The following is a 15294-nucleotide window of genomic DNA, read 5'->3' as shown; positions in this document are numbered from 1 at the left end:
GCGATCTAATCAAGATTAACGTGTTTAATCAGTTGTGAATGGTCTCGTGACTGATAGGTATACAGAGAAACCAAAATACTCGGGGATTTAAGCTTAACACCCTTTTTCAGAATATTTGATCAAACCGATTTTAGAAATGAACTGGTTTGTCAAATACTCTATAGCTACCTGGTACGAGATTGTTCAGAAAATCAGAAGATTAACAACTTGCCTGATGATGTGTGGCGTCATTATATGTGGAGTGATGTCACGTGTGAATTATCGAATTTGAACTACCTATGAATATTTGATCAAACAAATGAATGTATGATTATCACACTATACATTATTACCACATACTGATACTAAATACTAGATACTGATAATAAAACAAAGTAAGTATATATTAATTAGTCTGTGAGTTCTTATTTGAATTTTATCTCCATCCTTTTTTACTTGAATCTACTGCAATGTTGACTTTCTATTGCCCCTTTCAACTTTTCTTTGGCAGTTTTGACTACAAAAGCATTAGCATTCATGACTGTATATTACAAGTTTTAATACTAACCCTTTGCGCCATTTCTTTGTATTGTATGGTGTTGTCATCCATTCGTCTGGTCTCAGTGTGTTTCATACCGTCTGAGCCCTCATGAGAGCGGCCTGCCCGAAAATGAAATCATTATCTTGATCTACAAAACTGATTTTCCAACCCATGCTTGTCATAAGACCTGATCTCATGGGATTTGGTGGAAAGGCTTGTGACAATGGCAACTGTCATTGTATCCCATTTGCGCAGATCGATGCTCATACTGATTGTCTGGTTCAGACTTGATTATTTAAAGACCGCTGTCATATAGCTTGAATAGCAGAGTGGCGAGTTAAACAACAGACGAACAAAACAAAACAAAACAAATCACACTCTTATCAATACTGTAAGCTATGCACGATATGGCTGCAATACCGCCGATGCGACGATAAATATTAACTCACTCACTCACTGTAAGCTATGCAGTTATTTTACTAACTCATGATTTAAAAGATGGTTGATTCTAAAGTGTGCAGATTTGGTGCTTTTTAACTTTGTCTAAGAAATCTTAGTACATATGCCAGGGTGTAACTGGGTGAATTTATTACTCAAATATTCCCAGGCCGCTGCTTCAGACATCGGATGTGGAAAAGATATATAAATTACAACAGGTTGAACATATCCAGAATACCTCTTTCACATGCAGATCTAAATCTTACCGCATCTGAATATACATAGTATACCTACTCTGATTCGTATTTGAGCCACTTTCAACAGAAACGCAAACAAACACGTTATGAATATTTCCTATATGTTGCTGATGATACATGATGGCTGTGACTGAATTTAGACACAGCAATACACAGCAGCCATAACTCACATCTCAAGGCACAAACAGTGGTATATCATTTACACATCTAGGGACATTAGACACAGCAATGTAGAAAGTCAGCTCAATAATTGATAATAATATTGTGTACTTCTATAGCGTCAAATTCCATACACCACAATGCATGCTTAAAGAACATATTGGGGCAGTCTCATGTCTTCCTGGATAACCCAAGCTGCCTGTAATGCACTAGGAGGATATAGTCACAAGTCTTATCCCACCAGGTACCCATTTTCTGCTGGGTGAACAGAGGCATGTTTGAACAAACTCACTTGCCTGATGTGAGACCATATCTGTATCACATGTGCTTTATTGTGAGGTAGGACTGAAGTCCTAGAAACTCTCAGGGGTCAAGCTACGAATCATGGTCATCCATCAGAGAACTCTTCGCACCCAACAGTGCACATTTAGGGAGATCAGACACTGTGTGACATCACGTGAAAGGGATGGGATTGAAGGATTGACATTGAGATTACTTGCAAGGTCATAAAAATATTACACAGCATAAGAAAAGTAACCCAAAAATTATCACAAGCATGCTGACGGTGTTCAGGTGGCTGTTATACAAACGATCTTAGTGCAAGGGGATCAAAACTCCTATACCTTAACATAGACTTACGACTGTAGTGCTAAGGTTGCTTTCTACAAAGGCAGCCAGGAAAAAACGTCACAGTTCAACTTTTTCAAATAAATGTAACAAATTTAAACACTACATGTTGGTAATTAATATTGGGAGAGCACAGTCATAGAAATATGTAAATATACTACATAATATATAATATAGCACCATCTACTCAACCCTACTTCTACCCTATGAAACATGACTATTTCCTTACCAAAGTTTAAGGTGTTGTTACAGATCAAGAAAAACAGGCCCATCTTCAAACATGGGTCACATACACTAAATACATTACATAAATATATCATTATTCCATGTTACATATCAATGTGCACTATATTATTTTCTATAGCACAAGAATATTTTCCTAGCATGTTTTAAGAAATATGTCACAATTCTTGAATTAAGAGCCTAGGTAATACATGAATTGACTTAAATAAAGCAGCATGACACATATGCAACAGTCAAACATTTATTTTTCAGTTTTGCTTAACCTGCTTCCCCTCGGAAAAATGCTCTAGTCATAAGTTAAATCACATCAAGAAATCTTCAGCTATGAAGCCATGTTTAATGTGACATAGCTCTAACCTTACTTCACAAAAGCATTCATGTCATGTACAATGCGGTCTGGATAACATAAGCAATATACTAAATGGCATGTGCTTGAAATGATATCTGCACCAGACTTATGAACTTTGTTATGTTTAACCTCTGGGTAATGACAGAAAACATATCCATCACCCAGTTCATGAAGATGGTTGACTTTCTTGTACAATGGTGTCCTGTGGATATTGTTCCTTAGCAGACAGGTAACGCTCTATGTAGTGCACAATCTCAAACACAACCTGCAACAAAGAGACATAAATACAGATCTGTGGCAGTAATGATCTTTGAGGTGTATGATCCTGAACACTACAAAGACTCACGAGTGTAAATGTAGCCACTTACTCAAATCAACTGTTCTAAACCAAATTTTGCAAAATATTTCATGCTGTTTACATGAACTGTTTAACATGATGTATTGTAAAAGCAATTTGTATTGTTGAAAAGATTATTGTTGACATTGGCAAATTCTTAACAAAACTTTACACCCAAATGCAGCAGTTCACGTGCACAACATTTGCACATGCCTTTCATCAGTCTGAAGAATTATCCTTGTGCATCTGCATACAGTTTGCTGTTGATTCCCCAGAGAAATGCATCTTTGATGTAACCATATATGTTTACATAACATATAGTGAATGCTTTAAGTGAGTCTAAACTTCTAAAAATCTGTAAAACAATAAATAAAATTGGTCTGGCTTGATGCTGTATCCCCTGCTTTGCACTAAACCTGCGGCACTGAACACAAATAGTCCAAAGCAACCCATCCTTGTCCCAAGAGGCAGCCAATGGGTTGACATGGTCAGGATCACCAACTTGGTTGATATATGCCATCATACCCCAGTTGTGTAGATCAATAATAAATGATGTCTGTCACTGGATTGTCTGGTCAAGGCTTGATTGTTTACAGACTGACATCACATTTACAAGTGTGACACTAAGCCACAAAGAAAACATTCAACCAAGTCCAGTGTGACGTCATGATCTATTAATTTGCCTCCTATAACAAGCATAGGTAGGAATGACATATACAAACCCAGAATGGTTGATCACAGAATTACTATGACTGGGACATCCTTACCTCCACCAGGATGAGGATGATGATCATCCACTCCAGCCGTGTGTGGTGTGTGTCATTCAGGTGAGTGCTCAGTAGCTCCATCAGCTCACACAGATGACTCAGTCTCTCATTCATCACCTTCAAACATACACAGTGTCTGATTATAGTTCTATGGTTCTATGAAGCTTTTGGGCTATGTGGTAGCCTAATGGTTAATTTGTCCACTTCATCACACTGAAGACCCCGGCTCAATTTCCTACATGGGTACAATGTGTGAAGCCCCTTTCTGGTGTTCCCAACATAACATTGCTGGAATATTGGTGAAAGCGACTAAACCCGAACTCACTCACTCACAGCTTTTCGCAATACTCCCATAATGACATGTCAAGGTGATGACTGGGAATCAGAACCAGGATAAGTCAAAGCTTTAACCACTAGGCTACTGAACTGACCCTAAAATGTCTTCAATTCGTATGAAAAATGGGGTGAATTTCAACCAACAATTTTATCGTTGAGACCCGTGGAGCGTCGGAGTTCAGTGGTGGTCAGAGACCCCCACAGAACTTAAGTGGATTTTTGAGCTCCACACGTTCAGTCCGCAAGGTTTCAATGATAAAATTGTTGGTTGAAATTTACCCCATTTTTCATACCAATTTTTGTCTCTTTCTGAGAATTTTCAACCACAAATCCATGGACAAATCTGGGGCGACCTCAAACTCATCTTTGTAATGTCAGGTCCAATACCAGCCAGGTGTCTATATTGTGACGTCACTCCAAGACCGCCAACACCGGAACGTCTATGACGTCATAATCCATGACATCAGACTACTACTCGTTTATACTAGACACGGTTGTTGGTCCAGTCACCACCGTTCACTATGGCTGACACCCACTACATGTGCACCGTCTGCAACGCAAAGCTTTCGTGCAAAGATGCATTATTGAGGTTTAACAGGACTAATCACGGAGATACGGCCTTCCAATGCAAGATCTGCTACAAGTCGTACCACCATCAGGACGACTGCCAGTAACACATTTTGAGCAAACACCAGTAACTTGTTCATCCAGCGTACCTCTCACCTAAGACGGCACAACCTGCCCGTCACCCCTGCGGAAACTTTCTTCATTGTGGCTGATAGCTTCATACAGTTCGTAACGAAGACCATCCCCGATTAATGTGGGATGAAAGGAGACCAGGACTGTGACTTTCACCAATTTAGTGAAATCCATGACATAGTGCCAACAAACCCAGGAACATTGAAACATGAACAGGAGGAAACTGGGATTCGAACCCACTATCGTGGGCTCTTGCCTGCCCAAGGGACACAATTACTGTACATAATGATCTACTTATCAGGGTCATATTTTCATGTGCTTGGAGAATGAACTGGGTGGGTCTTCAGAGATGTGACTGTGCCAGCGATGGGGCTGAGGGTGGGGCTGTGGGAATGTGACTGTGCCAGCAGTGGGGCTGTCGGTGGGGCTGTGGGAGTGGCTGTGGGAAAGTGACTGGGCCAGTAGGTGGAGATGTGGGGGTGCCTACCCTGGTTCTTCTGCTGATGTTGAGGTGGTTGCAGGCCTTCTGGTACAAAGATTCTAGCGCGTCCCTGTCCCAGTAGAAGTCTGGTGTATCCAGCAGGTCAGAACTCAGATTTATCACATGCCTGAACAAAGCAATGAACTTGAATGCAAAAATCCTTGTGGACATTGTACTTTTATTTTAATCTGTCACTGAGCAATATTCAAGCTATTTTACTACAGTGTGTATATAACATCAAGTCTACAAATGCAATACAATGACATGTAACCTGAAAACCACTGACATTTTACCATGTGTCTGGTTTTTCAAAAATATAAATTTTACAAGTCATGACAATCAACAAGTAGTGTTCAGAATTACTGACTTCTTGTGACTGTGTAAAGATTTTGATTTTTCTTGTTTGTGTTTTTACACTTTTACACTCTTGATGAGGATATGTTGCCTTTCATGCTTAGACTTGGACATTTCAACAAGAATATGGCATATATTAGATGCATTGTTTTAAAATGCTAGTGAATGTAGCTGGGTATTTATCATTATGGAATATTGGAATATCAAACATTGAATTATCAAGGATGGTGCCTAAGCCACAGTGTCATCTTTTGATTCATTTTCAACGTTTAGAGAACTTAAAAAATTAAGTTTGAATAAATGGTACCGTAAAGAAAACAGCTCTCCTGTCCTTCGCAGGACTTCACGTCTTGACATGCGGATCTTTTTCCCATCCCTCAAGTCCTGTGATGTAAATGTTACATTCATTGATTCACTGGAAGTATCAGTGGATGTATTCACATGTGTACTCATGAATGTATCCATGGATACATAGCAATATATTTAAGTATGTATTCTCAGATGTATTCAAAGATGTCTTCATGGACGCACACAATTATATTATCTAATTTGTGCACACATGTGAAATTTTCATTGTGTAAAAGAATTTGACACCTTGAAAACATTCAGGTTGCAGTTTCCAACAGTTGTCATAAACATGTAATGCTTACATGCAAAACTGAGATACTAAAGTTATGGTGACATGTATACTGTCTGATGAAAATACAAAATGTAAGTAACATTTGTTTCTTGTTAAATGATGCTTGCAGCAATATTCCAGCTAAACAATGGCAGTCTGTTGATAATCTTGTCTGGAGCAAACAATCCACTGATCAACATCAAGAGCATTTATCTACTTATTTGGGATAATGACATATGTTAACAAAAGCAGAGTGCTGGTTGCCTTGATCAGGCCTTCATCAATGAAGATGAAGAAGGAGGGAGAAAAACTTATACAGTCAGTTCCAAATACTATTAAGTAAGGTATGCACCAATATCTTGTTATATACTCCATGTCACTTGCATCAGGTGTTTATTTGGATGTGTGTCAATTGCATCTACAGTCAAAATTTATGGCAGGAATATATGTGTTTTGTCTGTTCGCTTTTTCTTTAAATCAATGGCAAGGTAGAGAGGTACCATATACAAGTAGTAGAAGATCTCACTATTAGGAGATTAGATACTGAAATGGACAAGTCAAATCAATGATGTAAGTGTTGCCAGGGAAAGACTCACCTCTGTGACTGGCTCTATGAGGTCCACAAACTTCTCCAGAGTCGCCTCCCACACACCCAGGTTCACTAGAGGAACAGAATATCTAATACTAATACCACTTGAAGTAGTCACAGCCTAACAGAAACTAACTCCTAAGTTTACTATCCACTTCTCTGACTTGAGGAACATCCGAAGTGATGCAGATCTCACATGTTTACCACTTTGGTGAAAGCCATGAGCATGGACAATGTGCTGACAAACCTAGAAACATAAACTAGGATTCAAACCCACAAGGTGGGGTGGCCTAGTAATTAAAACGTTTGCTTGTCACATGTGTAATGCTCATTTCTGGTGTGAGGTCTGATAATACTGGAATACTGCCAAAAGCGGCCTAAAACTAAACTCACACACTCGAGCTAAAAAATCCAATGTTTACTTCAGGACAAAGGCAAACAACTCCACACAAGGAATGACGATAACGGTACCAGTTTTGCAGAGGTGGAGTTGCACCAGTTGTGATATGACTGACATCTTCTTACCAGCTTGTGACAGGGCATTGGAGAAGGTGTACTTCTCCAGAATCTGATGGCCCTCTTCTTCTTCCTTCTCCTGTATCTTGATCAAGTCACCAACCAGGTTTGTTGTCTCGCTGAAAAAATATAAATATATTTTTCTACCATGAATCTACAAACTTACTCAATTTTAACTTAAATCATGGATTCTGACTCATTCAGGTTTCAAATCCCATTAACAACCTGTGTAGCAAGCTGACTTGGTTGACACATCACTATATCTAAATTGAGTAGATTGATGCTCATGATGTTGTTCACTGGATTGTCTGGTCCAGACTCGATTATTTACAGACAGTCACCATATAGCAGGACTACTGGTGAGTGCAGTGTCAAACACACAAACAACTAACAAATTATGGAAAAATTTAAACATTTTAAAGTCCTTTTCAATTGAAGTCCTCAAATGCTCCTAGACAGTTTTCTCTTTGACAGGCAGTTTGTTCATAGCTGATGAACCATGATCATTCAATGGTCAGTGGTCACTGATCGAAAGTGTCTAAGACCAACTACATGACTAGTCCATTACCAACCTTGTCATGATAAACGGCATGTCCTCCATTTCATGCATGACAATACTCCGGTCGTAGGGAGCCTCACAGTGTCTCCTGAGAAACTTCAATACTTCACTTCTCTGCAACAGTACAATGAGGTCTTACAGAGATATCATGAAAACCTGACCACAACCAATCAGGTGGCATCAGTCATAGTGTCCTATCACCACTTCAGGATAAAAGCTTTAAGACTCAATGTCCCTTCATTCAAAGACAACAAAAGAAAACTCCAGATTCCCATTGCACAAATCTTATCTCTAAGAATGCCTTAAGGTTATGTAGTGTCTGTGCTGAAGTATGAGTGTTACAATCCTCTTTGTGCAAGTGGGTATTGTGACCCAGTAGTTCCCTCAATTTCATGCGAACTAACTGTACTCTAATGATACACTTGCTGGACATCACACATACCTTGACAGTATGATACAAACTGGTGCATGAAAATTCTACATCTGTCTTAACTGAGATATTTGGTAATAAAATTAAATGACGTCTCACGACAAATGCCCAAGAGGCCTCTGAAAGGCATTGTGTATTCATGTTATATTATTGATATGACATGACCTCACATGCCCTGACATGATCTGGTATGACCTAACATGACCTGGTATGACCTGACAGGGGATACTAAAGAGTCTCTACCAAGGCTGATATTATCATTTACTGTGATTATACAACTACTTACCTCAACTTCTGGAGTATTCCAAAACACCACAGATCCTTCCCTGAAGAAAACAAAACTTTGACTTCTCACATTTCATAGTCTTCAGCACACTGGTTTAATACCCTACATGGTTAAGTTCAATAACTTTTGATAAATTTATAATGCATTTCATGTGATCCTACAGACAGAATATTGGTATGATTCTGCTTAAATATCAATGGTAAACAGTATAGTTTAAGCCATATTTTACAAGGAGGGTTAGAAAGTTTGTGCAGGGTAAGACACTGAATATGGCAGGGTACACAAGTGAAACATTTCACACATTTTGAAAATGAAATAGTTGGCATTAGGAGCAAACACCTTGATGAATATTGAGGCTATTGTCCATTGTACTTTTTGAATGCAAGGGGGTAGGAATGTTCCCTTACAGTTCTGTGCACCCAAATATAATCCTCGGGGTAAAAATAATCAAACTGGTTTTTATAAAAAACAACAATGACAATGAATAAACTTATTCCAGTTTTGTTTGGGCACTTAACAAAATAACATAACTAGCTTAGAATAGGCTGCTGACAGCATTTTTCATGACATAAATCTGTTTGATTACAGATCCTGTAGTTGGTATGTGATGTTGAATGGATATACTTGTTAGATAATAGCAACTTCTTCTTAAATTGCAAGACTTTTTTGTCATTGATCTAGTAATGGAGAAACGGAAACTTACTTGAAGAAAAACATTTCTCTAAGTTCTTCATCCACTTTGTACTTGGCCTTTGCATATAGGCCTCCTGTCACATCTTTGGACAAGAAGAAAAAGCCAGTAATCAAAACAGAAGCTAAGTTGAGAAGATAGAGAAAATGAAATGATTTTTGTACTGGTGCATAAGCTGCTTCTTTGGAGAGTAATGTTTCTTCAGAATACAGAATGCTATTTAGAAAATGGTCACACATAACAATTATAAATCTAATCTTGTCAGATGGATAAACAAACTAATGAGCAAGATTACCAGTTGTCTGTCCATTTTTTTGTGGAAGCTGTGGTGGCCTAGTGGGCTAGATCGTTGATTTTGTGTGCTGCTATTAGGAACCTGACTTTGACAATGTGGGTTCTAATCTCAGGTGGCGTTAAAGCCAAAAAGTACTAGAATCTGTACTTTAATCCCAAATATAACATATGTTATAATAATCCAAATTCAAGAGGCTCTTCAGCAATCCTTCGAAAAAAGATTTAGGTGACTCTTTTGTTCGCAATTTAAGCTAGATTCAGTGCAAGAATCTCCATCTGAACATTGCATTTGTGCAAGAGGTTGTTATCCATAATTATACCCTTTGTAATTTACTCATCAACTTCAGAATGCTGATTAAACACGTATCACGTTTATCAGGAGCAAATATCGAGATAGAAGCATCAATATTGCTAATTAACAGTTTTAGGGGAGTTGTAAATATATGAATCTCTAAAGGTGTCTCACCGACAGGGAGCTCGTGTATGACATACAATCCCTGAGCTTCTAGTGCTTTCCTCAGCTGTCCTAAGTTCAACTCTTCAGCCATGGCATATGCTGTCACCATCATCCTGCCATCCTATAACATAGATGATCACATTAAAAAATTCTGTGAGTGAATATTATCATGAGGTTGTTTATAAACTAGGTTAATTTTAAAAATATCTTTATGTGAGTGATTATCTTTTTCATAAAACAACACACAGTAAACTTTTGGACAATGTAATGGCTTCTAATCCCAGAATTGTTCTGAGGTTGATACTCATTATCCTAGAAAACCCAGTGCCCCTGCATAATCGTCAGTGCTGGACAAAAGAGAAAATAAAATGATCCAGAGATTGTTCAATAGACTGTTTATTACCAATGCTTAAGACAAAAAAAACAACTTACAAATAAGGCACTTTGGACTCTCCTTCCTCATGGAAATGACAGAGTACAATTGTACCCTGCTTGTAACAATATCAGGGAACACCCAGTCTAAGTAAACTTAGTCTCAGTACTTTTCATTACACTCCTCTACTTAGTTTAACAAAACCTAGTAGGAGGTCCCATCGAAAATCTGCATAAAACATGGGTATTTGACCTGTAGTATATATGCTGAGGGCTTTCGTTTGACATGGTTACCATTCACTAAAATTTCTGCAAGCTGACATCCTTGAATATTGACAAAAATGCTATTTTCAGCGACTGTTTACTCACTGTTGACTGTATTGTAGCGTGTTGCATGTGCATTACCCAGTAGTGATCATATGGAAAATAGCATTCACAATTGTTCGGGCACAAACCTTTCTGAGGTTCAAAAGGTATGTGCAAATGTCCACTTTCGCTATTTGGTAAGCTGTGTTCTGATTGGTCAATCTCAAAGGTTACCTGATGTGACCTCCTGCTATGTCTTGTTAGACTCAGCAGTTGAGTGTAACGAAAAGTACTGAGACTACATTTACATAGACTGGGGAACACCAGAAATCATCCTCGATATCTCCAGGGTATATGTTCCGATAAGTCTCCACCATACCCTGGATGCATCTACGGCTCGGTCCAAAAATTGTATTACCTCTCTTTGCTGGCTCCGTATTCTCACAGTAGCCAATCACATAAGCCGTCATTACAACTGAGCTTGCCAGTGTCAACAATGGTAGTGGTCGCAGCTGAGAAGGTTTGTTTACAGTGTGACTCAGACACATTGATTGGACTTGTTCTGCCTATTTCAGAGAACATGTGCATGATTTGTGTAGCCAGTTTTCATTGGTTAGATAATTTAAAAAGTGATAGTGAGTTGTGATTGGTTTATTCACCTTCCCAACGTATACACTTGATTGGATGAAAAGCAAGCCAAGGGAGGTAATAAATTTAACGGGCTTAGCTGTAGATGCATCAAGGGCATAGTGGAGATTCATCGGAATGTTTTCCCTGGAGATATCAAGGATGACCAGAAATGGGCTTCAGTACTTTACACATTGTTTCCTGTTGGGAATGGAACCAGTGCCTTATGCATGAGAAGTAAACGAGTGAAAGATTTAACAAGCTTACCACACCACAAAACATAAACCGACAACCAACTAAACTACAGCTGAAAGCATGAATCAAGTTCACATCCTCACTTGACAAGATATCACTTAAATGATTAATCCTTGCGTATGTTTATCAGTTATACATACTTGACTCCCAAGATTTGAAGACACAACAGTCAAAATATGTGGTTTGTTGTGAAAAAACAATACAGTGAAACCAGTCAACACTAGCACCTATCTAATCAGCCTTGTCTGATCCGTGACTTTCTGCTCCCAACCAGCAATTTTAATTGTAATTAACACTTGTCTAAACTGGCATGGGAAATGGCCTGTTCAATCAAGGTCCCTTAATCCAAATTATTTTAATATGTTGCACAATTACAAAAGATCAGAGGCATTATAAAGATAAAGTGATTAGTGATTGACTAGTGTAAATTGCAGCCATGTTGGAAAATGATCATCACTGAGTAATCGAACACACTGTCTAAACTGGCATTTTTAAGGGGGGTTCCATGGGGTGGTGGTTTAGGAAGGCTTCACTGTACCTCAAGAAAAGTTCAAAACCCATAAACATATTTACCTTGGCTTCTTTAGAAGGCGTTACTTTTTTTCTTGCTGGTCTCTTGGCAACCAGGCCAGTTACAGATTTTTGAATGCCCACACTTGTAACATAAGAACGAGTCAGGCTTGTTGACAGACTCATCGGTAAGATGCCATTGGAAAAATTAGGATGTGGAGTTTTTCTGGAAATCTTGCCAGTTGTAAGGAGACTTTGAAGAAGTCTGGTCTTTGAAGAAACATGGATCACTTGTATTTGGTGAATGGATGTGGGTGGATAAAGCTTGTTGGATGATGAATTGCAGCAGTATCTCATGAAAGATATACTCTTCCAAGATTCTCTCAAGCACCTTGGGCACATCCTTCCAAAGGTTAATAATTGAGTCCCTTTTCCAAACACTGGTGACAGCATCTTGTGTCTGGTGTTGTAAACTGAAATATCTCACACACAATATACTCATAAACAATATATAGACACATGGAATGATTCATTTGTTATCATAGTCTTGTATTACATGTTGTTGATCACTTACTTTGATCTAAAACTCTGACTATAAAAATAACAATGGATGTATTCACAAATATTATAATGAATAGTTGCTGCACTTGAACAGACAAAACTTTAACTCATTGTTCATTTACTAATCTTGAGAATATGGTTGATACTGAGCCAAGTTCTTTTGAATTTGCCATTGTGTAGTTGATACTTTAATACATTCTGCGAAGTAGAAACCATTGGAATCTATTTATTTTGGAATTTTGTGACTCACTGGATCAAACACATGAAGTGGAGATGACGCCCTAAAGAGTTGCCTGCTATGTGTGGAAAATAGTGACTACTGTGAAATTGTTACATCATCTCAGTGTGGTTAAAATATAAGTTAAACCATCAGATTTATCACCAAGATAGTCGTGAAGATCCTTGCTGAACTGGTCTTCAGCAACCCAAATGTAGTCGTCATAAGAGTAAACTAATGGGCTAATCAGGTTGGCCATCTTGGTTGGCACAAGTCATCATATCCCAGGTGGGTAAATCGATGCTCATGCTGTTGATCACTGGATTGTCTAGTCCAGACAAGGTATGTCCATACCATTTTGGGGGATCACTCCCAGCCCAGATACGAGGGGATATCAAAATGTTTTGAGCCTTGCATATTTAAACTTGACAAATAGTAATGGGCAGGGAACCTAACGCATATTAGTGTCCCAGCTACATATTCCCGGTACGATCACATAGCTGGATGCATTTCTTCAATGGCAGTGCCTTGTAGAAGAGATATACCCTCTAGTGAATGTGAAAAATGGACAAGGTTGAATATAGAGCAGTAATAAAGTTTCTTGTCCTGGAGGGCAACACGGCCAAGCAGATTGAAGAGCGACTCACTGCTGTTTACAAGGAGTCTTCCCCTTCTGCTGCAACCATCAAAAGTTGGGTAAAAGAGTTTCAGCGAGGAAGAGAGAGCTTAGATGATGACCCCCGTCCAGGACGTCCCTCAAACAGTACCGCCCAAGCAAACTTTGACACTGTGCATCAGCTAGTGATGGGAAATCATTGTATCACCCTGCACGAATAAGAAGATGCAACCGGGCTCTCATATGGATCCATTCACAGCATACTCCATGCCAATCTCCACATGTCCAAGGTGTGTGCAAGATGGGTCTCAAGAATGATTTCTGATGACATGAAGCTTTTCGGGTCAACATCAGTGGCGCGATGCTGACTCGTTACCATGCCAACCCAGGAGATTTTAACTTTAGAACTGTAATGTGTGATGAAACCTGGCTTCATCATTATGACCCTGACAGCAAGCAGGAGTCAATGGAATGGAAATATGTCACCTCTAGAAGGACAAAAAAGTTCAAATCGACCAGGTCCCTAAAGAAGGTTATGGCAACTATTTCTGGGGACAGTAGAGGTGTTATCCACATCGACTACTTGCCTCATGGTACGACAATGAATGGAGAGTACTATGCTAACCTTCTGAATCAGGTACGCCAGTCGATTAAAGAGAAGTGGTGAGGAAAGATCCAGCGATGGATTCTTCTTCACCAGGACAATGCACAAGTCCACACCAGTCGAGCTGCAATGGAGCAACTGCGTGCGAGTGTGGGTACGAAATTTTACCTTACCCTCCCTATTCACCAGACCTAGCCCCTAGCGACTTCCACCTCTTTCCTTGACTGAAAAAACACATCTAAGGCCAGAAATTTCTGGATGATGATGAGCTTATCGCTGCTGCTGAGGGTTTTTTTAGGGGACCAAGATGTGGAGTTCTTCACATCAGGAATCAGTAATTGGCAAACCAGATGGGAGAAGTGTGTGAAGTTGGAAGGGGACCATGTTGAAAAATAAAGCAGTATGAATTCCAAAATCTTGCTTTTTCAGGGTGAGGCTCAAAACTTTTTGATATCCCCTCGTACACATCATCACATGAATCAATATTACTCTGGGCTGTATTTCCATCCGAACATATTGACTCAACTGATTCAAAGATAACGAACATGTGAAACATACGGCAGTGCTGCTGTGGTATTTGGCCAGTACTGACTGCATGATAATTTCGGAAATCTTATTTACTATTAGACACCTGATAGCGAAAGTGGCGGTGAGTGACACTGGCTAATTGACAGGGGTTGCATGAATTGCAAGACATGTCGACTTTGTCGGTAAGAGATTTAACTGTAAAAGCTGAAATGTGTACACAGATAAACAGAAACCTTCCAATTAAATTCACCCGCGTGGATCCCAACGTTCGAGAAGCTGCCAGAAAGACAGGAGCAGATGTTGCAATCACAACATGCATCGTCTGCTGTAAGCTGACATCTTGGTTCATCAATTTTTAGAAGTGTAAAACAAATGAATACAGATTTTAGGTTTCCTCCCGAAGCTATTTTTAGTTTGCTTTTGCCTTGTTTTCTTTAGGCAAAGTATGCACAGTATACACAAACACAGTATATACCTTTGCCCACATGTGTCGATGAACTGTCAGTTGGAGTATTTAAAAAGGTATCAAGAATGACATGCTAGTAATTAATGTAACTGCCACAACGTGTAAAGCTTCGATATTCACTTTAAGAAGCTGTGGACTTTGGAATGTCATGATCTTTGTTCCTTGCAGTGCTTTGTCCTTATTAAAAAGTTAATACATGTGCAAGCATTGTGTCCAAGACCAAT

At 39.0% G+C, this 15294-nt stretch overlaps 1 protein-coding gene across 1 annotated transcript; it reads right to left on the bottom strand.

The window, feature by feature from the left end:
* Positions 1–1091: 1091 nt before the first annotated feature.
* Positions 1092–14955, bottom strand: LOC137255856 (required for meiotic nuclear division protein 1 homolog). The gene is made up of 12 exons (XM_067793435.1): positions 14855–14955; positions 12142–12551; positions 10018–10129; positions 9270–9342; positions 8567–8606; positions 7864–7964; positions 7301–7410; positions 6783–6847; positions 5875–5951; positions 5220–5340; positions 3698–3814; positions 1092–2858 (listed from the first exon to the last, which is right to left on the bottom strand). The coding sequence occupies exons 2-12, from the start codon at positions 12529–12531 to the stop codon at positions 2760–2762; spliced, it is 1305 nt and encodes a 434-aa protein (XP_067649536.1). The 5' UTR covers positions 12532–12551; positions 14855–14955; the 3' UTR covers positions 1092–2759.
* Between the last annotated feature and the right edge of the window lie 339 nt (positions 14956–15294).

The sequence above is a fragment of the Haliotis asinina genome, chromosome 1, assembly GCF_037392515.1.
Source record: "Haliotis asinina isolate JCU_RB_2024 chromosome 1, JCU_Hal_asi_v2, whole genome shotgun sequence".
NCBI lineage: Eukaryota > Metazoa > Mollusca > Gastropoda > Lepetellida > Haliotidae > Haliotis > Haliotis asinina.
This window is presented reverse-complemented; position numbering and strand designations above follow the sequence as displayed.